At 42.0% G+C, this 26,646-nt stretch overlaps 1 protein-coding gene across 1 annotated transcript in view; it reads right to left on the bottom strand.

The window, feature by feature from the left end:
• Positions 1-26,646, bottom strand: part of LOC109466759 (WD repeat and FYVE domain-containing protein 3-like) — a 71,446-nt gene that overhangs the window by 25,690 nt on the left and 19,110 nt on the right. Inside the window, exons 15-42 of the mRNA XM_019764582.1 lie at positions 26,375-26,503; positions 25,652-25,762; positions 25,311-25,414; positions 24,209-24,642; positions 23,366-23,587; positions 22,261-22,536; positions 20,297-20,437; positions 19,445-19,560; positions 18,896-19,034; positions 17,881-18,071; positions 17,356-17,508; positions 16,828-16,901; positions 16,320-16,481; positions 15,607-15,697; positions 14,862-14,980; positions 14,280-14,503; positions 13,308-13,495; positions 11,549-11,686; positions 10,636-10,815; positions 10,145-10,262; positions 9,454-9,492; positions 8,561-8,687; positions 7,579-7,781; positions 7,003-7,074; positions 6,487-6,573; positions 4,848-4,977; positions 4,006-4,228; positions 2,175-2,242 (exon numbers count right to left, since the gene is read on the bottom strand). Of these exons, the coding sequence (XP_019620141.1) occupies positions 2,175-2,242; positions 4,006-4,228; positions 4,848-4,977; positions 6,487-6,573; positions 7,003-7,074; positions 7,579-7,781; positions 8,561-8,687; positions 9,454-9,492; positions 10,145-10,262; positions 10,636-10,815; positions 11,549-11,686; positions 13,308-13,495; positions 14,280-14,503; positions 14,862-14,980; positions 15,607-15,697; positions 16,320-16,481; positions 16,828-16,901; positions 17,356-17,508; positions 17,881-18,071; positions 18,896-19,034; positions 19,445-19,560; positions 20,297-20,437; positions 22,261-22,536; positions 23,366-23,587; positions 24,209-24,642; positions 25,311-25,414; positions 25,652-25,762; positions 26,375-26,503 (4,259 nt within the window). The remainder of the gene's footprint in view (positions 1-2,174; positions 2,243-4,005; positions 4,229-4,847; positions 4,978-6,486; positions 6,574-7,002; positions 7,075-7,578; positions 7,782-8,560; positions 8,688-9,453; positions 9,493-10,144; positions 10,263-10,635; positions 10,816-11,548; positions 11,687-13,307; positions 13,496-14,279; positions 14,504-14,861; positions 14,981-15,606; positions 15,698-16,319; positions 16,482-16,827; positions 16,902-17,355; positions 17,509-17,880; positions 18,072-18,895; positions 19,035-19,444; positions 19,561-20,296; positions 20,438-22,260; positions 22,537-23,365; positions 23,588-24,208; positions 24,643-25,310; positions 25,415-25,651; positions 25,763-26,374; positions 26,504-26,646) is intronic.

Below are 26,646 nucleotides of genomic sequence, written 5' to 3'. Positions count from 1 at the left end.
ATGAGTAAACTCCACCACATAGCAATGTTTGGTTCACTACATGATCTAAAGGTGTACTGTTAATGATACATGACTGTATACAGATTTAGAAAAATGTTGGTTTGTTAGAAGGACATACTGTGCATGTCTACATGTAGATCTTTGGGGGAGGGGGGGTCTTAAGAGTTAGAATTATGGAACTACAGGAAAAGCTACCTACAATGTAGTACCTACTGATAGTGTTAGTTGTGTAAGCAAGTTTCTGTCAGCAACAAGACAGAGATAGAGCCAGTTTACACAAGGCAAAAAATCATTAGCTTCAAAACAATCGAAGTGCGGCACCACATGTATTGTAGGACAGATTGTAAGAGCGTATTAACAGGCAGCGCGTCGATTTTTGTGTGGTGGATTTTGGATGTGTCACACAAAAATCACAGCGCGGTGCCACAGTTTTCACTCTAAATATAATCTGTCCTACAACTTGTGCAGCATGGCGCATCGACTGTCATTGGACAAATTTTTTTGCCCTGTGCAAATTGGCCTTTATAGTTGCATAGAGAAAGACAGTAAACTTAAGGCAGGAGCAGAGCCATGACTGGAATGACAAGCAGACTGGTATGGTGTGGAATACATGCTGCAAGCAGCTCTCAAATCAACAAGTGACAACAATGTGTATGATTCAGATAATTGTATCACGCATTGGCTAACCTACTGAATATAAATGGTGTACCAAATTGTATTTAGTATTAACATCCATGTCGAACTCCATAATATCACCAGGGTCCATAATATAGCCACTAGGGGTGGGTACCGGTTCAGTCGGACCGGTTTGGACCGGAACAACATTCAAGAACCGAGTCCAAAAAACCGAAACGTGAAAACCGGATGACCGGACCTGATGTACATTTCTGTAGATTGTACACACATCTTTAGATAATCTGGCCATGACAGGTAAAAAAAATAACCCTGAATCATACTAGATCAGCCTAAATCCATGTTTATGCGTTCAAAAACAAGAAAAAAATTGTTTCCCGGTATTAATCTCTTGAAACACGGCGCTGAATATTGACGCAAAAATATTTCGTGCATCGCGCGCCTGTATGCAAATCCCGCGTCACGTGTCGGCATTTCGCATCTCTGATTGGTCGTTGCGTCCGCCGCCGGCGCTGCTGGCGGTAAGACTTGAGCGAGCCGACACGCTAGGAAACAACTTTTCTTTGTTCGATATAAGCGCTAAAATGCTATTTTCCACAACCACACATCGATATTCTAGTGAAGAAATGCATAGTTTCAAGAATCTATGGGGAAAATATATGCTTCTATGCGGATTTTTAGCGTTTTCGACATGATTTTGTCGTCACTAAACCCGGAAGTGTGGACCGCGGCGTGGCGAAATTTTTAGTGTATTTTACCCTGCGTTTTACCAATCAAAAAAAATAAACAACTCCCGCGAACCCTGTAACATTTTAGATCGCAGCAATTAAGTATGTGATCAAATTATTTGTGGATGTGCTGGCATTTCAGCCGTATTATTCATCGGGAAAAGCGGCCTTATGCACGGCCGTGTCGTGTACACCAAGAATAGCTGATGCTAACTACTAGTACTAGCAGTACTTGTGTTTCGCTTGCCAAAATATGATATACTATACTACTGTACAATAATCAGGTCCGGTTCAGGTCCGGACCTGGACCTGATCCTCTGAACCTGATCCGGACCTGGACCTGAATTTTCTGAACCGGTACCCACCCCTAATAGCCACCTTGAGAAATAGTGTGCTTTAAGATATTTTTACTGCAACATACTTTTGGTATGCACTCCTGCACACATCAAATGTACATACCTAGGGTATGTTGCAGTAAAAATATCTTTAAGCACACTTTTCTCAAGGTAGCGATATTATGGACCCTGGTGATATTATGGACATGGATGTTAGATTTACATATCATTCTCTGACACTCATTTCAATGACAGTCTAGATTACAGCTTCAACATTATTATTACAGTAACTGTACAACAGAAATACTACAATTTGTGTTACTGTTGAATGCCTTGATAAGGGCAACAAACATTTTCTTAATTACCAATATCATGGCAGTCTGTACACGTACATCACTAAAATGAGATTCTGTAATTCCTAGATGACAAGACTTAGTACAAGAATATCTGTTGGGGAAAAACACAAAGTTTGACCTACTTCACAGACTGCAGATCAGGAGTAGCATTGTAGTGGGGCAGGGTCAGCTTGAACAGTTCCTCTATAGTCTGTAACATAAGGAAAGGAACCATAAATTTTCCATAATGCTACATTGTACAACAGTCATGTAGTCACCATTAGAGTGAAATGATTGGTGGTCAATAATGGACATGTAATGTTGTCAAAGCATTACTTATATAGACTGGTTTATTTGCAGAAACACATACTTCATACATACATAGTACAGTAGGTTAAAAGCTTTTTGCAGCCAAAGGCTGAATTGAGAAGCTTTTACAAGTTTTTAAGAACCACATGACTGATACATAATGTATATACATAAAAGGTGCCTTGAGAGGCATTAAACACCACTTATGCGCTAGAATAATGCACATTTATGCTAAAATTACATCATACAACTTCTGTTGGCAAATTACTTAAGTACAACTGACAATAATAAAAAAGTACAATTACATCAAGTGCAACAACATAAAATGAAATCTACTGTATGGCAAGGTTATTCAGTATGTTCAGCATTGTGGGGACAGGACTGCATAAATATCTTTTTGTCCCAATGGGTGGTTTGTAGCGCCGTGTTTGCCTTAGCTGCATGTTGTGTGAGTGGTTACTAACTGGGGGTAGCCAGGGGGCGTGCCTAGACCTAGTGGCTGAAAGGGCAAAGGCCCGGCACAGGGTCAGTCTCCGTTCAGACAGACGTTGGAGGTCAAGAGTTAACAGGGCCTCGGAATACGAGTGATAGCTTCTACCCAGTATGATTCTGCAGGCCCTTTTCTGGATTCTTTCTATGCTGTCAGATTGTTTTCTTGTGATCCCCGCATTCCAACAGGGCGTGGCATATTCAACTATTGGTCGAATATACCCACAATACACTGTGACAAGGTCAGAGCTTGGGAGGCCAGCTCGACGCAGCCTACTTAATAAGTATAACCTTCTACTGCCCTTGGACACCATGGCGTCAACTTGATCAGACCACCGTAGGTCAGAGCGTATGTGCAAACCAAGTAACTTTGCTTGTGTAACTATGCTAAGTGGCTGACCTCCGAGAGTCAGTGGGTGCATTACTGGGGGGGTTCTCATGAAGCAGAAATACATTGCTTTACATTTTTTGGGGTTAAGTAACATGGAGTTCGTTTCGGCGCAGGTGTCCAATGAGTCAAGGTCAGTCTGAAGTTTAGTTGGGGTTGACACAGTCCTAACTTCTCCCAGGTTCATGTCATCGACATACTTCCAGTGTGGATTGTTAGTATTAGGTTTTGCATCGTTTATCATGGCTAAGAACACAAGCATACTTGCATTACTAATGTAAGTGCTGTAACTGTTTGAGAAACTCTTTAATATTTCATTGAGGTACTAGGACGAGTTCTTCGAGTAAAGGAAAGTCTTGATCCAGTTTTAGCTCACAGAAGAGCTAATCTCCCACTGGTTGTGACAGAGAAGACGATATGTACCACATTTACATGTTCACTGTACTGTGGAAATTCAGTTAGCTCTTTTCGACAAGCAGAATGATCAGTGGACCACAGCTTAACGTCCTGTCCTAAGGATTGTAGCAGTACCCAGTGCATGTTGGGTGAAGAACATTGGCCAGGATTCAAACTTCCAACCTCTTGGTCCAGAGGCAGGGTCGCAAACCACTGAACTATGCACCCTACTGAACGTAAGAATGTAAGCATTCTCAAAGAATTAAACGCTAACTCACAGCCTTTTTGGTGACCAGTAGCTGCTGTGCCAAGGCAGGACCATGGACTGTGCACTGGACTATGCATGGTACTGAATGTAAGAATGTACTAAACAGAATCAAATGCTAACTCACAGCTTTTTTAGTGACCAGTAGCTCGCTCCATATCCTGTTGGCAGCCTTGACAAGCAGCTGCTGTGCCTCGGAGGTGCTGTTGGAGCGCTGCACGGCCGGCGGGTGGGCCTTGTCGTCCAGCAGGCAGGACTTGTGGTGCGACACGTCCACCCAGGTGTCCGCGGGCAGCTCCACATGCCACGTGGTTCTGCGGCCAGGTTCCATGGTTACACACAGGTCACCGCTAGAGAGGAGAGGACAGCCCGCCACCAGTCAGACAGACAACAAGCACTCATACACATACACACATACAATAAGGGGGAGGGGGCGGTGTAGAAAACAACACACACACACACAGATGGCGTACTATACTTTATATCATACCCGGACCGCGATAACGTTTGATAACGGGTTCCAGACTGGGCCATACTTTACGGTACGGCCCGACTTCCATAGAATGATTCGAACGCGTTTTGCCCTAACTGCGTGTGCCGCTTTAAAAAATTCGAATACAGAATCCAGACGTTGGAATTGATGTTGTTGCATTTTAGGGTTTAGTGTCCAACTTTTGGCTCATCTGGCATTGAAAGGCGCGTTTTCTTGGGTGGGTATGACATAAATAAAATACACTGTGTATTCCATATCGCCCTCGGTCCCGGCCCTCCCACGAGTCGGATCTGCAGTCCGTATCGCCCGAGGTCCGTATTGCCCGAGGATCGGCCCGACCGCAATACACCGTGTTGTATTCTATATACAATGTACATCCAGAATCTGAGCATAATGATTTTCTTTAATCACACATCCACATTATGAATATGACTCAAATACGATCACGACACATAGACGTCCTAAGATATACTTACGCGTCACTGGTCAGCTGAATCAGACAGTAACACAGGCAGCCGATGAAATCCTGCTCGTAGTTCCCGGGTCCGAACACGAGACTACGGTTGTTGGTGAGGCGGTGTAACGCATCCAGGATAGCGGTTTGTTCTGGGAAGGACATTTTCAAGCAACCAAAACTTTAGTGGCAAGTGTGTGGCTACATTGAACTTCAGCTGCCTAGCAGCAGAGGTCGAGGAAGACCGAAAAAGACCTGGACAGAGTGTGTGAAGAAAGACATTAGAGAGTGCGGCCTTGCCGGTGTTGACCCACTGGATAGGGCCGCCTGGAGGTGCAGTGTGAAGACCAGTACTACAGTACTAGCCGACTGCTGCCAACCCCTGTGGCAGGGACAACAGCAGCAGTATAATCTAAGCCTGGATAGTGAGTGTGAGTGAGTGTGTGGCTACATAAACGTTTGACTCAGAGTACAAACTTGAAATGCTGCTTAACTGTACATGTACATGTGTCTCCACCAGACTCCTTTGCAGGTTTAATAAATAGTCAGTAAAAATCAGCCTACTAAGGCGTTATAATTGGCCAGGGCAAACTGGTCCTTCTATATGGCCAGCTGACTCCCCTGGCCAATTATATACCAATTTTTAGGCCGATTACTTATTCAGCCTGCAAAGGAGTCTGGTGGAGGCTACTTTACTGTATACAATGGTCGTTCAAAGCAAACTTTAAGGTAAACACTTTCTACAGTGTGTTCTAGACTTGCTTATAAGTCTCTGTCGGTGACAACAGGCCAGTAACCCTTGGTTTGTGATAAATCTTCTTCTTACTCTCTAACAACCCCTACTGGGGTATCACTGAGAGGGGGGTGCGACGGACTATGGCTGCGCGGCCAGGAGCCCGGCCTTAGAGGCCTCCACTGTCTGGGCTTTTACTAACTGTCCCGGCAGCTTATTCCACTCATTTATTGTTCTTGGAAAAAAAAGAAAATTTAAAACAGTCTGTTTTGGCAGATATTGCTTGATATTTATATTCATGACTTCCTCTGGTACGTCTATGGGCAGTTTTGAGATATTGGTCCACTTGAATATTGATATGTCCATGAGCAATTTTATATAAAGATATCAAGCGAGCGGTTCTCCTTCTGTCAACAAGTAACGGTGTAAATAAACTGATGTCAGCTTTATTGTTACAGCAGTTGCTTCCAGTAACAAACCAACACAGTTACAAGACACGCCATGCAAGCAGAAACACATTCAGACTGCCAAAACCCAAAACTAACGCCATGAAAAAGACTTTTATGCATACATGTAGGTCTGTCTTTACATGGAACACTTTGCCTGATGGCGTTAAATGCACTTAAGTGTAGGTTTTGGCTGGAGCTCGTGATGTACAAGTCATGTATATCAACGAGTCTATTAGTAATTGATTAAACATCATTCTGTATCTGTATCGGTATAGCCGGTATAACCACCATTCAGTGTAACACACCAGCCAACCATGTTTTAATTGTAAATACTAGATGTTAGCCTTTATGTAGTTTGTATGTCCTTGTTCTATGTTTCTACGGTCCAGCAAGATTAGCTGCGTATTTGTGTATTTGTGTGCGACAGCTAATGGACTGAATAAAGTATCCAAGTATCCAAGGATTGAAGACCACCTTACCAGCTATAGTTGAGGATGGTCTGGACAGCTCATACAGGATAGTTCTGTTCAGGCAGTGGTAGATCGGATCCAGGCTCATACCATGGGCTGTTAGGAACAGAAACAAAGCAGTTTGAAAACAGATTCCATTATTGCAAAGTACATTTTGTACATGTGAACTACCAGTGGTAGAAATACTTAGTCTAGTACTTTTTTAGTGTTCTGCAATATTGCAGAATGTCAAAATTTTGTTCTGCAATTTGGAAATACTTTCTGCAAATACTCACTTAAAAGTCCGGGTATGTATAATAACTACATGTACATACAATTTGAAAAATATGTGCAATATTACTTGACATATTATAGTCAATAGTAAACACAAAAGCTCTTGAACACCATTGAACCTCTAGCCTGAACCCCTAGCCTGATTTCTGTATGCAAAATTGCAGGTTGTTTAATTTTTCTTCTGCAATGTTGAAAATGTCTCTACAGGTGGGTATTTCTACCATTGACTACACTGTAACACACTGTGCTTACCTCTCCTCTTGGCCTGGGAGATGAGTTGGACGATAAATTCAAAGACCTCCTTGGCATCTTTGTTGTAGACACCTGCACAAAAAACATGCAAGACAAACTGAAGGTTCATCAACATATTACACAAAAAAAGTCTGGACAGATACTCTAATTCTGGACTACCTCTCACTTTTCAAGCATACAATCATGTAGTTTGTCCTGGACTTGTGACGTAGAAGAATTAACAACAGCCGTTCTGAATTGGTGGTCATGCTCTTGGTGATGTCATTGACAAAATTTATAAACTTTAAGATGATCTTCCATAGCACGTTGGCAGAACGTACTGCACCTGCGCGAAACCCATAATGTATTGTGCATAGCACTTCGCCAGAATGTCTCATATAAGGTCGTATTTGCTCATATAAGGTTAGCATTTCGACAGTAGTTTCCAAATGTTGTGTCAGAAAAGATGTCTTCTGCAACAGTGAAAATTCTGATGCAACGGTGACCAAAAATCCAACGAAAAACGCGAAAATCCAGGATTCTGAGCAGGCGCAGTACGTTCTGCCAATGTGCTATCTTCCATGTAGGACTCTGCACCTTGCCATAACTTGTCCACGACCCTTGATGCGAAGTGGAAGACGTTGGAGACCAGAGCGTTGTAGCTGCCACCTGCAGCCAAGGGAAGAGCCGCCTGGTCGCCCAGCAGGGCGTCGGCTGCCAGGAGGTGGTCCATGAGCGTCGTCAGGACCTCCGTCTGGAAGTCACGCTGCTGGGTCTGTGTCGCTCGCTCGGGGGATGCCGTGGGGGGGGGGGCAATGTTGTTTAAGCATACTTACTGTACAATCATGTAATTTGCTTTACGAGCACAGTAGCAAAATTTAATGGTCTAACAAAAATGGAGGTGTTTATGGATTACTATATAATATGTTCACGGTGGCAATAGGTGCAGGAAAAATAAGGTCGCTGATTGATTTGTTCGAGGTAATAATAAATTCACAGTACAGAAGTGACTGTGAAAACCATGAACATAAAAGTACCGTGTAAAAAATTTTATATATATTGTGGCCTTCTTCAGTCAATATTGACCATGGTAAAATCAATCCTTCAGCTTTGGCTATGGCTGAACCGTACTATACAAGAATGACAGCCTCTGCCTCATCTGTATATCATGCACAATCATCTGTAAGCTGACTGAATTCACATTAGCATAAAATTGTCTGGATCAATCCGGATTGATTGGGGACTGACTTGGCGACCAGCTTTGATCCCGTCAACTTAACTCCAATGGGAATGCTCCGACTCAATTGAGATTATTCCAGTCAGGTCAGCAATGATCCACTTTCTGAGATGCATGGATCGTAGCTTCGAGTCAAACCAAACTTAAGCCACTGGAGTAAAATTGACCAGATTGGAGCCAGTTACCAATCTATCCGGCTTGACCTGGACAATTTCCGGAAAATTGAAGCTGCTTGCCAAGCTAATCTATCCGGCTTGATCCAGACAATTTCATCCCATTGGGCAAAGGGCAAGTATTTCTCAATTTTTGAGCCCTAACTATGATGACACGAGCACACCCACCTCCAAGACCAGGTCTACCACCGGAGTGCCCCTGTTGGTGGGGTGGGCCAGGCTGTCCACGATGATGATCCGCACAAAATCCATCACAAACTTCCTGGCCGGGTGGGTGGTCAGGCTGGGCATGGATCCTGTGCAGCCAGAATACAATCTCTTAAACATTTGAAGATTTATAATGTATAACATACAACAATGTATAACATCTTCAACAACTGTCTTTAGTACATTCTTCGGTTTTCTTCCTCACACACATTCCAATGGTATCTCTACAGTCACCATAAATAGACAATGCCTTTTCTAAGATATAGCTCATTATTTATACACATTGTCAGTCAACTTCTATTCATATAATAAAATACACAAGAAAGGTAAATAAACTATTTATAATTTTTTGTATCAAAATGATCTTTTCATACTGTATTTGGTTTGTAAATGCAAATTTTACATAATAACCTGCACCTAATAATAAATAATTTTAGAAGTACAGTCTGTGAAAAAAAGAGTAGAAAATGTAACATTTCAGATTGGTGAATCATAATTATCGTGCAAGAAACAGCAAGATTCTTGTGTCACTCTACATTGTTAGAAAAAGAAATAAAAGAATGTTAATTAAAGGAAGACCTTAACTCTAAACGTCAAAATACCATGCAGGAAGGAAGAGTATTTATCAGAACCAAAAATGAGGAAACACTGGTCACAAGAAACCTGGAATTGGTCATAAGAAACCTGGAAAGTTATCTACCAAAGTTGACTTAAAAAATGTTTTAGGGAGTATACAAATTTCCGATTGCTTTCTAAGTTCTTATAACTGACCAGTGCTTAAGAAAGATTCATGCCAAAACATTAAATCTCTACCAGGGTGACAAATGAGAGTGGTTAATGAATTAGTGGAGTCACCTAGTCCATTTCTCCAGGAGTAGCGCATCCAGTCTCCACCTTCATGGCCACAAAATGAAAGTCAGAGTGAAATGCAACTAGTGGCTACTATATACTACAATGTACATTAATTAGATCATTTATTAGTCTTCTACATGTAGTCCTATAGGAAGTAATGGCATGCATTTGTAAAATATGGTAACAAGTACTACAGTAACTGTAACAGATTGATGTAAAAAATGACAGGCACTACACAAAAATATTTTCACTGTCAAGACATGTCTGACTGTGACAAGTACTACTCAAAAACCCATTATACATCTTGTTAGGAACTATAAAGTGAGAGTAATCAAAGTGACACTTATATGAATTCTGTACAATCATGCAACCTGAAGGTTTAGCAATGTGTTGTTCTTCAACAATATGGTACACATTATGTAGCTGGCTTTGATGCCTTTTGCATCTAGAGGACAAACAATTCAAACAGGCTTATGTAGTAGTTACCAAACTCACATTGTTCAAAAATTGGACTATACAGTATGCAATTGACAATCATCTTGTTACAATAAAGTGTAAAATAAAGTTAAACATTGAAAACAAACTTAAATCATTATAACAATGCCATTCCCAGATACAAATTATGCAAATAATTAATCCTATGAATGTCTCCTTTCCTTAAAGCACAGCAGTAACAGTAACTGTTGTTGGTTACCTCTAGCTGCAGTGCTGACTGAGTCCGAGCTCTTGCTGGCCACCATGTACTCAGGAAAGGACTTGTACTCTTCACTGGACTCTGCTGGGGATGCCATCTCACTCTCTGGCTCACTCACCTACAAATAAACCATGGAGTTTACCACTAATTCTTTAGTGTTCTCCACAACCATATTACAAAGGCCATCTTCCACATTTCTGAGGCATCATGTGTAAAGCAATACATTTATTTTATTTATATGACTAAGACAACTTTCTATAGTCTCTAACAGTCCCACACAGTCAAGCTGTCTTAAAGTACACAATGTATATAATACTTAAAGGAAGTTTTACCAGCTCTAGATCTGAGTATGGCCTGGCTGTTAGCGAGAAGAGTGTTGTATGAGTTCAAAATTTTTTCTTTAAGACAACTTTCTATATATAAGTCTTAAACAGTCCTGCACTTTGTCAATCAAGCACAACTGTCTTAAAGTATACTTAAAGGAGTATTACCAGTTCTGAGTATGGCCTGGCCGTTAGCGGGAAGAGCGTGGCAGCCAGCGCACACAGGAAGTCTGGACTCTGGCACAGGGGGACGAAGTCGGGGTTGTTGTGGTAGAGGAAGAGCAGGAACTGTAGCAGGGTCACAGGGTATTCTCGCACCCACGAACCTTCGTCCTCCATTTGCCACGGCTGTATAAATGTAATGACAATGACGATAAACTTTATATCAGGGTACTCCAGCCATCACTTAACAGAGACGATGGACAATATAAACTCCCTTGCACTTTTGATCCGTGAAGTCTCTGTAAACGTAACCCTCGCGAGATAACGTTTTGAAGTGATATTATCCTAATGAAGTTGATCCCTGTGTATAATCTTTGTGTTGGAATAAAGTTCAACATATTACTATGACAATGAACTTTATTGCATATTCAAGCCCTACATGGGCCAAATGCACTAAATATAGGTTACATACATGTAACTGAGGTACATGTATAAGGGTAGGAGGAAGAAGTATTACATTCTACACTTTCCTCCCTTTTTGAAACATGCATGGACAAATATACATAACTTTTTTTATTTACATGTACATCGTAGTTCCTAAATGACATATTAATACTACTAAACGTAGGTTTGAACTGAAGTTGTTACATTAAGTGGAAAATCTATCAATTTTCTAGTAACATCTTTGGGAAACACTGTTCCTTCTTAAATGGGTCCCTTCCTCTACAGCCTTGTACCTCCTAGTCCTGGTACATTGTAACTGCCTGGCAATGTATTTCCTTGGGAGACAGTGCTCTATCTCTATGATGATTCCTTGAAGATCTCTTAGTCTCCCTCAAGACCCACCTGTTAGTTGTCTGGCCTGTGTCATTGACACCTTTCAGAATCATGTTTTTTTTGTTTGTTTGTCAGTACTGACCTGGTTGAACATGGCCCTGACCATGGACAGGATCACGATGACGGCGTCAGGACACATCGGCTGCTGAGGAGTGATGGAGCCAGCTGATTGGCTGGCAGGAACACCAAATATGTACGTCCAGATGGAGTCAAGGTCAAACTGTGGGGAACAAAACAGTGTTGAATATTTCTGCTGAACGGTGAATATATTCACACGGCGGTCAATTTCTAGGGTAAAGTTTCCAATTCTACGGAGGGGTATCAGGTTACCGGGGTTCCACGCGCGGCTTCCGCGGAGCCGGTCTCTGCTGTAAACATTCTTATCATCAATTATAAACAGTTTCACGGGGACTCTCTTGTCCAAATGTGATAAAATCCGCACTGCATATAGCTCAAATGCTGGTGTTTTTATTACAATGCTTAAATGTGCGTGAAATTACTCTCAACGCGTCGAATGCTTATTCTAGAACAATCGACGTCAATAACCAAACAACTGATTTAAACCGACCCCAAATCTCTCCGAAAATTCCACATTTTTGCATTTTAGAGAACAGTATAACAAAATTAAGATTTGAGTCGGACAGTTTTCTTTATTTCAAAGTTAAAGTGTTGCTAAGGTAGAAAAATTTGCCCAAAAATGCACTTTTTCAACTTCCAAGACGGATAATTCCAGAACGCCGCCATCTTTAAAAAATCCGTCCGACACAGATCAGGATTTTTGTCTTACCTACAATTTAAAATGTTTTTGAGGTAAATTGAATTTGTTTTTCTTGCGGTTTAAATACCATGTTTGCCTGCATGTCAGGTCGTGTGAGTAAGTACAGGGGGTAACTTATATCCCCGTAAACAACAATTACGATCTTCAAGGTCACACACCATGACGGCAGTAGCTTTGTTACATGTTACATATCCACTATAAAACAGGTCATAGATATACTGTCCCGAAATTGGTTTATATTTGTAGAAAGGTGTTTTTTTTTACTGTTAGGCGGTACCGTGTAAAAACGGGCTTGAAGCCGCGGGTTTACTGTACATGACCGCGGGTAACCCCGGATCGAACGAACGTCCGGTTCGATTGACGTCATATCGAACATGATTCGATTCGAATGACGTCATATCGAACATGATTCTGTTCGATGAAAAGGTTGGAATATTTGGGCCCAAATTTGACCATCGTGTCACCTACAATATCAAGCACAAATGAAGATGCTGTGTTTTATTAAAATTATTGTACGATCTAAGTTCGTTTCGGTAAATAGTTCTCTGTGTCATGTATTAGTTTCTCAAATATCAAAGCCCCAGAAACTGTCAAAGATTATTGAATTGTTCTTGTTTAAGTGGCATCTTGTGGCATAATAGTAATACTAGTAGTGTTCAGCTCGGAACCAAGAGGTCCCAGGTTAAATGATCCCCTGACATGCCTGATGTTGTGCCCGTGGGAAAGACACTTTACACGACTTTCCTCGCTGTAATTGTACAGTGGAGTGACGCCCACCAGGCCTTTTGCTTAATCGTTGATATATTGAGGACACAGACGGATTTGGTGTTGCCAATGTGCCAAGATCTGCACACTTGCCAGTACACTACACTGTAAGAACTGTACAATTTCTCTGCTTTTTTCAATTCTTGTCCCTTTTCTTTCATGGTACTTAAACATCACACGTCTAATTTCAAGTCAACACAATAGTCTATTTAATTGAATCCAAGATACATGTTAGTTGTATCTTGCATGCAATTAATTCAAGTAAAAACTGCTAACTTAAAAGGCATTATATTTGTACCTGAGGGTTTTTTGGTGGTTTGCGTGCAGACTGCCCCAGTAGTAGTGCCATGAGGATGAAGTAGAGTTCAGGAATGTGAGCGTGTTTAGGCAGCAGCCACTGGAGGACCATGAAGCCGGGGAGCTGACAGGCCTCCTTGTTTATCTCCCTGTTCTGAGACTTACTCGGTCCAGCACCCACATTAAAACCTGTCAAAAACAACAATTCAGAGAATCATGAAAGTTCATCTGTGTAAAACCTGTCAAAAACAACAATTCAGAGAATCATGAAAGTTCATCTGTGTTGGACAACTAACATTTACATGTATGTAATCATTGTAGTAATGTTGGTAGTAAAATGTTGAACTTCATTCCAACACAAAGATTAAACAGAGATCAAATTCTATAGTTATTATTATGTGAATCATGGAATAATCTTATCTTGAAAGTTCATCTGTGTCATGGAAGCGGTGGATTGCTCATTCCTTGACAAAGACTGGAGTTGTACGGTCGGAAATTTGGGTGAGTCCAATTTCTTGTGTTGGATATTACAGTTTAAACTTGCTTCATAGTGAATGGAATAAGTTGCCCATACAGGCCATACAAGCACAGTCATTAAAGGCGTTTAGAGCTTCCTTGTCGTAAGGTCCCCTCACCTCCCACCCTCAGTGATACCAGCATGTTGGCAGAACATACTGTACCTGCGCGAAACCCATAATGTATTGTGTATAGCACTTCAGCAGAACGTCTCATATAAGGTTGTATTTGCGCATATAAGGTTAACATCTCGTCTGTAGTTTCCAAATGTTATGTTGGAAAATATATCACCTGCAACAGGCAAAATTCTGATGCAACATTGACCAAAAATACGATGAAAACCTGCAAAAATCCAAAGTTCTGCACAGGCGCAGTACGTTCTGCTGACGTGCTAGTGATGCCCCTTGCGGGGTTGTTGGAGAGTAGCAAAGAAGAAGAAGAAGAAACAACGGCTCACCCAGAAGCTGCACTGCTCCCTTATTGTGAAGGATGAGTTCTGTCTCATCCAGCCATCCTCCCCCTCCCAGTCCACCTTCTCGGAACTTAGTAACGGTTGCCTGGTTGCTAAGCAACACACACAGGATTCGAACGGCGATGATGACTGTTGATTGGTGGAGATGGCCTTGCATGAAGAGAAGCAGCCAATCAAAGCCCAGAGCTCTCTGGACTTCTTCACAAAATCTGTAAAAGAAAATATCGTTGGTCAGGATCAGAACAGTGTTGAAATGAGCTTAAAAGAAGACAAGCTGAACATTTTGAATACGATTTACTAACAAGATGTAGTAGACACATGTGAAAAATGTAGGTTGATAGCATACTGTAATAATTATTGTGCAAAATCTTGGCAGAATATTTCATCACATATGTAAAGACACCATGTCTACAGTTTACAATATTGTGTCAGAAAAACTATGTCTGCAGCAGGCAAATTCTGATGCAACGTTGCCAAGACATCCTCGTGAAAAATCATGAAAAATCCGCATTCTGGGCAGGCACAGTACATTCTGCTCACATTCTTGGGTTGACCATAATTACTTACTGTTGATTGACAGTTTGCCCTGATGAGGTATGCAGCAGCCCATACAGGAGCTCCAGTAGTGTGTTCCTCAGCCGGACACTTTTGGCCGACACCAGCCCGCTGTAGTCGCTCTCTGACAGCTCGGACAAATCTGACACAAAATTATACAATGTAGGAAGTCAGGTTCATTTAAAATTTGCTGATTCAGTATCCTTACAAAAGACCATGGATCTCTTGGCTTTCAATTTGGTGCATAAACTAATTATGATTTTAAAATGTGGTACATTGTATGAATTCTTTATTGCTCACAATTCAGTAGGCATCACGAGATATCAAAACTGAAAGTCCTTCTGCAGTACCATACAAAGCCACTTGGGAGTCTAAAACTTAATCAATTTGAGGTCTCATCAAGACCTACCCACCTACCAAGTTTCATTACAATCCATCAACATAGCTTCAATGAGTTATCGTGTTAAACTACAATCATAGATGTACATGTGCACATACATACAAACAGTACCAAAAACATAACCAGCATGAAAGTTCATCTGAGTTGGTAAATTACATTATGAAAAACTGTTCTCCAACTCAAAATTTGACTCAGTAAGAGCTCTGACCAGGAATTTTCGACTGAATCTGTCTTCCTCAGCTATCAGACCCAAGTTTAAGTTTTTCATAACAAAAACATAACCGTTGGGGTTTGTAACAAATTTAATAACCCTGTCCAACCTTGCCCTCTGGATCCATCCTGCTGTGAGTCTGGCACACCCATGGCAGCATCTACCAGGTTCTCCATGGTGATGTTTCGTTCACTCACTGAGAATGTAGGCAGGGTAGAAACCAAAAACTGGCCAAACCTGGCAAGGCAAAACAGAGAATGTAACGGTTGTCGACTGTTAAGGAGGTCATGTAATGAAATCACCTGGGAAAACAGTGAGATAACTTTCTCCCTTTGGGACAGACTGAACCCAACCATATCTATTACAACCAGGCCTATGGGCTATGCAGAAACACAGACACACACACAGACACACAGGCACACACACAGACACACACAGACCAAAAACAATACCTCCATTTTTCATGAAGGACATTGAGTATTGAATTATGATTTTGTTTTCAATGCATTGCACCTATATGTTTTTATGTTTACTGTTTGTTGTCCTTTGTTTTACTGTACATGTACTATGTAACATTGTCTTGTAACAAGCTGGGACCCCTTAGAAAACAGCCATTGTAGGCTGAATGGGGTTACCCAGCAATCTTGAGATTAATAAATAAATAAAATGGAGGTAATTGATCTTGCTGTTTTCTTACTTGAGCAGGTCGTTGCGTTTCGCTGCGGTGTGATGCATTGCACGAGAAACACCCCCAAATTGTACATACACAAGGCACTATATAGATAGTACTGTATGTGCAACCCATATATCATATATACATGTACATGGGTCCTGCAGGACAAGGGTTAATGTTCCTTACTTGAGCAGGTCGGAGCTCTTGAGTGACCCCTGCAGCAGCAGTGCCAGCACCATGGCCACAGAGTCCACAGTAGTCTGGGACAGAGAGCGGTCCTGCAGGGTGTGCAGCAGTTTACTCACCATCCCCAGCTCGATCATCAGCTGGGCGTTACTGCTGTTCTCACTAAAAACAACAAACAAACAAACAAACAATCAAACAAACAAACAACTCATCTTTTCATGACAGCAAAATTTTGTCAAATGATGGAAAGACAGAGGCTAAATTGTAGGCAAATTACTTCGTCATGTTTAGAAAAAATACACTCTAAGAGAATTAATACAATCATACAATGACATTGTAAGTTCCTGAGAGTTCCTTACCTACATGTACCTTAAATCAAAAAAAGTTTTACAGCCCTATGTGTACTAATATCCTGACTTATAATTAAAAAGCTATGCTACCTACATGTAAGAAGGGTTTTAGTATAACACACTACATAATGAGGCAGTTAATGGACCGTAGCTCTTACCTTGATTCTGTGAGGAGCTCTATAAAGTGCTCAAACAGAGACTTCTGCAGATCGAATGGAGCATTGTGCCAGACCTGGTAAGGGAAAAGACAAGACAAATGTTAGAAAAAAGACTTTTTCCCTCTGCGACAGACTAAACTCCATTATGGACCATGCGGAAACACAGACATACAAACACACACACAGACATGCCAAAAACACATTCAAAACCCTCGCTGGCAAAACTCCTCGTTAGTGTGTAAATGTAATATTATGATTATATCCTTGTCGAACCCTTGCGCAAACATCTTTCCTGTCGACGTCGACAATAGCTCGAACGATGTTGCACTTTACTGCTAGTTCATTGTCTATTTTAACCTGTATATATTTCATTCTGTCGGAATTTCCTTTTAAAATGTTTGTAATGGAACGGTGCAATTCAGTTACTACTGCAAGGCCGTTTTTATTGTGAATAATAATAAACCAATGATGATGATGATGAAAAACAATGTACCTCCATTTCCATGGAGGTAATAAAGCAGTGCCCACCTCTAGATCACAGAGCAGGTCCTGGAAGGCCGTCCTGTTGGGGATGATGGTGGACTCCCTGCCACTGTCCACAGTCCCCACCAGGGAAAACGTCAGGTGAAGGATGTGGCTGTTCAACAACTGCTTCTTGTTCTTCAGCAGGTTAGCAAGAATCTGGGCACGAACAAGGAAATCATATCATTCTCACAACAACCATTTATAGTCTTATTGATGAGTTTTGTTGTTACAGTGGGGCCAATCAGAGCTTCAAAGCCTGGCCGGGTCATACCAAAGGCTTTAAAGTTGAAAGTTTATTTAAAAACATACTTTCTCTGCTTAGCACTCAGCATCTACGAGAAAGAGTGTTGGAAGGTGAAATACACAGCACTACCAGCGGACCAGCCCCCTGCTGTAGTGCTTACACAACTGTTTGGCCCAAGAGCTACAGAAAAGGAGATGGGCACCAACCTATGCTTTGCACAGAGTGAAATGGGACCTTCTTTTTAACCTGTTGCCAACGATTTCTTATATTTATGTTTCCCCCACCTGGTATCCTCTGGTTCTCTCCATGCTCTCCATGCTACGTCGGTTGCTCCTGACGACGCACACCAGCGCCTTCACGGCCGCGTACAGACCCTCCACGTCCGTTGCCATGGCGATGAGACCCAGCAGCGCGGCCGTGCCCCCGACGTTCTCCAGCATGCTGGCTACTGAGCGTGGGCAGAAGGTCCGCACGCCTGGACAAAAAAATCATCAAACATCAAAAGTGCGTCAATAGCCATGCCTTCAAGTACCAGAGTTATCAACCGAGGATTGAGGTGTTCAAGAATTCATTCTTTCCGGGAACTATCGCAGAGTGGAACTCGCTATCACCAAGTACAGTAGGGGCATTGTCAATAGATAGCTTTAAACAACGTCTAGAGCTAGAAGTTCAAGGGTTAGGACTGCCCAGGTGTAACAAGTCGATCGGTGTAATATAGCCAGCTGCCGCCGCGCCGCGTGCCTGCCAAGCTGGTGTGTTACACCGAAAGGCGGTTATACCGGCTATACAGATACAGATACAGAATGAAGGTTAGACATCCAGGACTGGTAATACAATATGCCAAAAAGCAGGTACTCAAGCAACTGGATATGATTTTGTAAACAGTCACATTCATACATTGACTGTTTCCAAAATCATATCCAGTTGCTTGAGTACCTGCTTTTTGGAACATCAAAAGTGGTTAGCGAACCTAAGTTGAAGAGCACTACATGTATGAGTCAGAATTCCCACATAACTTTCAGATGGGCAGCATTGAACATTTCTTTAATGATTTTAAACTATTCAGATGAGGAAATCTGATCTTGACATTTTACAGCCATTTCTTTGAACATATTTTGGCCAAAAATTGGATTGTGGAACTTTGGAAGTTTAGAATAGCCCATAGGCTAATTGCAAGTACATGTAACATGAAAATAAAGGATGGACAGCACTGTCAGGGTAGGTAACAAAATAGTATGTGACTAAACTGAACATTAAATTCTAGTTGACTTCTTTTTTTTTTCAATATGGATCACCTACCCTGATACCCCAGCAGCACAGCCCCCAGAGTTCTAGCCGGGCCGCTCAGATGGCCTGCAGAGTTGTGGATGATCCTGACCGGGGTGGCATTCTCATGCGACTGGAGAGCCAACTGTTTGGCAATGGCCTTACTGTCAACCTGCCAATAGAATAACATACATTTGTGAATAGTTTCATCAGGTTGGTACATGTACATATGTAAGTCACCGAGTAAAGAGGCTCTTTTTACACAACCAAGTCTTTTATTCAGCTGACGTTTCGGTGACCGTCTGTCACCTTCCTCAGGGCAATTCTGACTGGTTCACATTGCACTGCAGCACAGGTAATGCTGCTATAGATGCATTCTCAAATGTACAACATTTACATATCTACACATCTAAACGAAGGTTTAAAACATATTTGAAACATTTGGCATATGCAGTCAAATACAATGAATGTAGTTGCCAACCTGCCTGAACACCAGCCGACTTTGCGCAGACCTACATGGTTGGCGAGTGTTCAGCTAGTGTTTTGGAGACCAAATTGGTGACTGTGTGATAGGGGCTTTACCTTGTTGTATGCCTTTCTGATCTTGTTGATAGTGAGCGCTGTCAGGGCATGAGCATGTACACCAAACATGATCCTATCCTCAGGGATAAGGGAACCGGACACATCCGCCTTCGTACCTGGGGTGAGGGAATGAGAAAGTTGGAGGAGTCAATCTTGGAGACATCTTAAATGCATCCAATGCAATTTCTGGGCGAGAGAAAAAAAATTTGTGTCGGATATTGATATGTACTGACATACATGTATCTTATACTTATAGCACATGTTGGTCTGGTTGTCTCATCATTAAATTTAAAAAAATAAAAAAAAATTGAGTCTTGTTTTCCATCTCTTTTCATCAGTATGCTATGGGATAGAGTTGATTCAACTCACTACATTAAGAGATTGACTAGCAGAAAATTGACTTTAAAAATCCAGTTTTGCTGTTCTAAAATTGTTAATATGGATACCTTTAATTCTATTTGGTATATTCAGAGAAAAGGCCAACTTCAGTATCGTATCCAGCACGGCTGTGTTGAAAGAAACATGTATCTGTACCTGTATAGCCAGTAATACCACCTTCGGTGTAATGCACCAGCTTTGCAAGCACGCGGCGCGGCGGCAGCTGGCTACATTATTGTAGCCAGCTGACATACATGTATCACACATGTATTGTAGCAGCTGGCTACATTATTGTAGCCAGCTGCTACAATTGACTTGTTACACCTAACCCTTGAACATCTAACTCTAAACATTGTTTAAAAGCTATCTAATGATGATGCCCCTACTGTACTTGGTGACAGCGAGTTCCACTCTACGATAGTTCTGTATCTGTAGGAAACAGTATCCTGTATGATTGTGATTTCTTACACTCACCATAGATGTGTGGTGCCTGGAAGCTGCCGACATAGTTTGGCCCCAGCTTGTGGATGGTGTGGATGGCACTGTTGGCCAGAACATCCTCAAACATGTGGGCAGGGCCTAGTCTCCATAGCAGCCGGGAGTGGCGATGGAGAGCTGCAAACAACAAATACAATGCACTGTCAAGTGTACCCTCACTGCGAGACATACATGTAGTCTTATTCTTCGCTAGTTGGTACAATTAAAAGGCATATATCATTATGCATTATTTTTTTTTTGGGGGGGGGAACCTTCAAGTTGACAAATGTCATATGAGGGAAAAACCATAGAGACAGAAAAAGAATCAGCTACATAATGGAAAATCCATAAACAAAAAGTAATTTGGTACAGGCATAACTTAAATGAATTTTAAATAAAATTCTAAAATAGGTCTGCATAAATAGATGTCAACTTTTAATCATGATGAATTTGATTACGTTGTTAGGTTGGATTCATGTTAATGATGTCAGATTTTTATCATGAAAGTTCATCTGTGTTGGTAGTTACATGTTTAAAGTTTCTGATCCAATACAAGAGATTGTTCTCACCTAGAGCTTTCAATTAGTCACTCTGGTCTTATTCAATAGACTGATCCAATCAGACTTGGCTGCTCTGAAGACATCAACACAAGGTCAAAGGTATCTGGTAAATGACCATCACTCACCCATCACTCACCCAACCATCGTTTACCAGACACCTTTGACCCAGTGTTATGCCACACTAGGGCTGCGTACCTAAACGTAACATCAGGTACAGGTACAGGTACTGGTACAGAGGTTTAGGTACAGGTCCGGACCTGTACCTGTACCTGAACAATTTGACAAATTAACACGTGTTCTTCACTTTTTCAATCATGACACAGAAACAATAATAAAGTGTTGGAGGGAAGGGAAAATGACTGACCTCTGACCTGATTTGAGTTTGTTGACCAATCACAACCCTGGATCAACCACACTCTCGCGACGTCTCGTGAGACTGAGGATCTCAAATCAATCGACGGTGTTTACGTCTTTTCCAGTGCTAATTTTTCGTCTTTGTGGTAGGATTTACCTATCTTTAGTCATATACATGGTGTAAACTAGCTATTTCGGTATATACTCGTTACTTCATGATCCGGTATTTTGGACCTGTACCGAAACGATTTTTACGGTATTGGACCGGTACAATGTACCGGTCCGCAGCCCTATGCCACACTTGAGAGAAGCCATGTGACAAGTCTCACTGGGTCAGTCTATTGAAGAATACCAAAGTGACTGGTCAAAAGCTCTCGGCGAGAACAATCCCTTGTGCTTGAAATCATTATCAAGTTTAAATTCCAAACAGATTTATGGTAATTCTTGATTGTTGGAATGGTGATCAGTTCTCCTGTGACATGAGGGCGTGTATGGGGACATACTGTGCAGACGTTGTGGTTTGTGCTGCTTCTGAAACATGGGGCTGCCATAGTAGCCAAACTCCTCGGGATCCTCCAACTCACTCTCCCAGTCTGAGGAATGTTTAGCAGCCAGGGGGTGGCCAGAGGTCAATAACGCTTTTATTTCTTAGAAAGTATAGATAAGTTTAGCTTCGGCAGCAAATAAAAAAGGGATAATTAATAGAATTGTTCTGGTATTATGTGCTGATTGTTGCTGAGATCAAACTTTGTTCTGACACAAAAAAGCAATTCAACATAAATTTTCCGTCCATCTCGTCAAGCTTCGTGAGCTATATGGTTCACTTGCTGACTTTCCGGAAGTTGGAAACATGATGACACGTACATTTGTAGATCATACAATCTAAAAAAAGGTTGAAGATTGACCAAAGATTTATGGTGAGTTACTTTCTTGTAACTTGTAAGTTAAACTGTACACCTAAAAGCATTTACATGTACATTGTACCTATACTTTTGCAATTATGGTATCAATTTGTTTTGAGCACCATTCAACTGCATCTCAGCTTACCAGGAGGAGTTCCGATGTAGCTGTATGTGGAGGTGATGGCTGTAGGGTTGGGGTTGCTCCCCCCTCCGGGATAGTTATGGATATAGTGCAGCTTCTGGGTCCCGATGTGTTTCCCATCCACGTACAGCGCGGCGGTGCTGTTCTTCAGCACCGCGCGGTTCAGAACCAGTACGATGTGGTGCCACTGGCCCTCGTCCGCCAGCGTGGGGCACCAGAAACGCACCACGGAAGGGACGTCTGCTAGAGCGTTCCGCGGCTCCAGGGCCTCCTCTGAACCTGGCAAGGAAAAGGGAAAAAGTCAGGTTATGCCTGTCCTTGGTGCTAAAATCAGGTCCTGTCCTTAGTACTGAAGTCAGATCCGGTGGAATATCAGTGAATACATCATTTTTCATAACTGGTTGGGCATTTTTACATGCTCCAGGGCCTCCTCTGAACCTAGGTGGGAAAAAGGGACAAAGTCAGGTTAGGAATGTCCTTGGTGCTGAAATCAGATCCGGTGGAATATCATATCATTTTTCATAACTATTTGTTACATGGTTGTAGTGTTCTAACTTCTAGCCAGCCTGAATTTTGCATTGTAGAAGGTTCAGATAGACATTTTTATATACTGTCCTTAGTGCTGAAATGATATCCAATGGAATAGGAGTGAAAAGTATTAGCTATTTCCTTCATAATAGTAGCATTTTTAGTTGAACACATGCATTGTAGAAGATTTGGACAGATTTTTTTCATACACTGTCCTTAGTGCTGAAATCACATCCAGTGGAATATGAGTGAAAATATCAGTTGTTTCTTTCATAACAGGTTGGGCATGACAGTACATTATAGCAGATTCAGACAGAAATTTTCATGCCCTGTCCTGTTTAGTGCTGTGAAGTGTCTGGCATTTGAAGTTAGTAGTAGCAGCCACTACTTTTCACTGTTCCCAAAACCCATCCAGTTACTTGAGGAACAATTCATTATGTAGTTGATTCATCTGAGCCAGAGACTGTAAACATACCGACATTCTGTAGTAATTATAAAGTAGACATCAGATAAATGCAAAACACACATTCGTCAAAGTCAATAGTAACTGTTGATCTGAGCCAGAGACTCTGGTACATACCAATATACTGCAGTAGCTCCTCCTGTGTGCTGACTATGATGTTCCTGTCCCTGGTGCTGATGTTGACAGACAGACAGACGTAGTGCAGGTCAGTCCCCAGCACGTTTCGCACCAGGGTCAGTAAGCGGACGGGGTGGGGGTCAGCTAGAGGGGAGCTGTAGCGGTCAATGCACACCCAGGCTGAGAAGGTGAGTCCTGACAGGGGTGGGAACAAGCGGTCACCTGGAAACAGACGTTACAAAATACGTTAGGTTCTAAAGATTCACTAAAAGTTCTTAAGATCAACTCGTATTTCCCCAGAACTATTGTAGACCGGAACTCGTTGCCACCAAGCACAGTAGGGCCATCATCACTAGAAAGCTTTAAACAACTCCTGCAATTACATGTGCAAAGACTGAGTGTAACAAGTCGTTCAGTGTGAAATAGCTAGCAGCCGCAACGCCGCGTGCCTGCGAAGCTGGTGTGTTACGCCGAAGGGCGGTTATACCGGCTGTACAGATACAGATACAGAAGATGACTTCATATTACAGAACGAAATGAAGAAATTTTGTTTTTGTATTCCTAAATTAATGCAAATCCAATTGACCACTTTTATGCATTGACCTAGGTAGGTACGACAGATATGTGACCAAAAGATGGTGGTAACAAAGATTACTGACAGTCAGTAGCACAAATAAAATATCTATGTAGAAAAAAAAACCCTCAAAACAAATGTCGTTGTCCTTCACACAAAGTCATGTATTTTCTTATTTTTGAAGTCAATATCTATAAATTTCCCTAAATTTCCAATATCTGCCCTAAATTTCCCCCTATTACTAGATTTTCCATAGATTCTAAACTCACCTGTTCCGATGCCACACACAATGTTGGCATCTCCAGGTCCACCCACTGTCGTCACGCCGATAACCGAGGCAGCTGGGGGGCCTTGGGGGGCTATGTTTGGCATGTACAAGCACCCAAATCCCTCCGGGCCCATATCGAATTCCACAAACGCCGGCATGACCGCGGCGCCGTGCAGGCGGACATCACGTGGGGTCGTCATGGAAACGAGACACTTGACTCTGGTGAGGGGCACGGCGTCACCGCCTGCCTTTAGTAGATTGGGCGTGGTCTTAATAACCCGAGGATCAGACAACAACGCCAGGTCACCATTACACACAGAGTCGTTTTCCGACACAAGGCTCTGGGAGTCCTCCTCCTTTTCCTTCTGGTCCGCTTGGTTGAATTTTTCGTCCCACGGATCACAGCACAAGGGAGATCCCAGTCTCAAGAACTCCCTGCAACAGATTCAAAGTTCAATGGTTATCAACATAAAAAATATCAAAAAAGTCATTAATGATTTCTGAGATTATACCATCTATATAGCAAAGATTCAAATCACTGACACCAAAAACATTGCCTAAACAGCATTTTTGTTGGGTCAGTATGTACATGTATTCTACCCTCAGATTGGCCAACTTTAGTCAGTGTAAACCGAAATCATGTGAGCTGATTGGCTATTTCTAAAACAGCCCTGCCCAAAGAGTAGAGCTACTGCGAACGTTAAGTGATTAAATTTTACACACACACATTTCTTGGCAGAGGTTTAAAAAAGCACAAGCACAAGTTCATCATCATCATATCTTGTCGGCCCACTGCTCCAGCCAGTCCAGGGCTTCCTGGTTTGCATCGTACAGGTCTTGTTTGGTGACAGATGGTCCTAATTCGCAGTCCTGTAGGATGTTTTGCATGCTTTGGGTAGGGTGGCCACATGGGTAGCCAGCTGAGCTCACCCGTCCCCATTTTAGCAGATTATCTCTGGTCCTACCTACTCCACACCTAGCTCTGTTCAGAGCGGCCCATTTCCTTCTAGGCAAATGGGTGCCATGAGGTAGAGACTCACATGGGCTCTGTAGAGCCCAAGTGAATGGCCTATTTACATGTACATGTATGTACATGTGTGTACCTGAGGTCCATGGGTTCCAGAGCCTGTGAGGCCAGTCTCTCGTACGTTCTCTGCAGAGGCTGATGCAGGAGATGCTCCTCCTTGGCAAATGCAATGTTACAGACCTAATGCAATATTACAAATAATACGTTGTAAATCAACCACACTCAGATGTTTAGTTATTGTAATATTTTATTTTAATCAATATTTTGATACTTGGTAATATTTTATACTATTCGTCATATTGAGTTGTGCACTATGTAAATGAAACGTACTTTCATGTACGGTAAGTGAAACGTATTTCAGCCTGAAGGCTGCGATGTTTTACATAATAAACCAGTCATTCATTCATTCATTCATACCTTCAGTAGGTGGCAGGGCAGGCCAGAGTTGCACATCACCTGCTGGTTTCTCTCTACCTTCACTAACCACTGGATAACGTCTGCTATGTGCAGCTGGAGGTCTAGGGCAAGCTGGGGACAAAACAGACAATATGTCGATGAAGGTTAGAGTTACACATCACCGGTACCTGCTGGTTTCTCTCTACCTTTACTAACCACTGGATAATGTCGGCTATGTGCAGCTGGAGGTCTAGGGCAAGCTGGGGACAAAACAGACAATATGTCGATGAAGGTTAGAGTTACACATCACCGGTACCTGCTGGTTTCTCTTTACCTTCACTAACCACTGGATAACGTCTGCTATGTGGAGCTGAAGGTCTAGGGCAAGCTGGAGACAAAACAGACAAGTTTAAATACATTGTTGGTTTACCACAAAGCGTTCCTTACTTTTGCACGAGGTATTAAAAAAGTCATCTGGTCAATATGGAAAGGTGTCCACTAATGTCCTTAATGCTTGTGTCAGTAGAAAAAATATATATCTAACTCTAAAGGTCCACAAAGAAGTGGACACATTTGGCCAGGGGGTCTCTAGATAGAGGTGGTCACTGTCTCAATGGCTAGGTGGTTCTTATGTACATGTAGAGGTGGTCATTTTTACAAGAAAAAATGTACTAAGAAAAAAAATGTTTAAAAAAAATGTCCCTTCATTTCAAGCAAATAATAATAATTAATTATGTTTCTGACCTGTGCATGTTCCTCCGAGGTTATGGAGGGGATGAGGTCCACCATGGCAAGAATGGCTCCAGCATGTACAATGTTGGGCTGCTCCCGGCCGTATACACCATGCTGGGGGGACTGGGTACGCAGGTTGTACTGTAGGGGAAACACACAGAATAAAATTTAAAGTCTGTTAGAATCGAGACTACATGAAAGGTTGAATGTGGCATTAGAAGGTTAAGATAGTCCCATAGCATTATAAAGTTTTGATAATTGAGATCAACATAGCATGCTTATCA

The sequence above is a fragment of the Branchiostoma belcheri genome, unplaced genomic scaffold (assembly GCF_001625305.1).
Source record: "Branchiostoma belcheri isolate BF01 breed outbred unplaced genomic scaffold, Haploidv18h27 scaffold17, whole genome shotgun sequence".
Lineage (NCBI taxonomy): Eukaryota > Metazoa > Chordata > Leptocardii > Amphioxiformes > Branchiostomatidae > Branchiostoma > Branchiostoma belcheri.
This window is presented reverse-complemented; position numbering and strand designations above follow the sequence as displayed.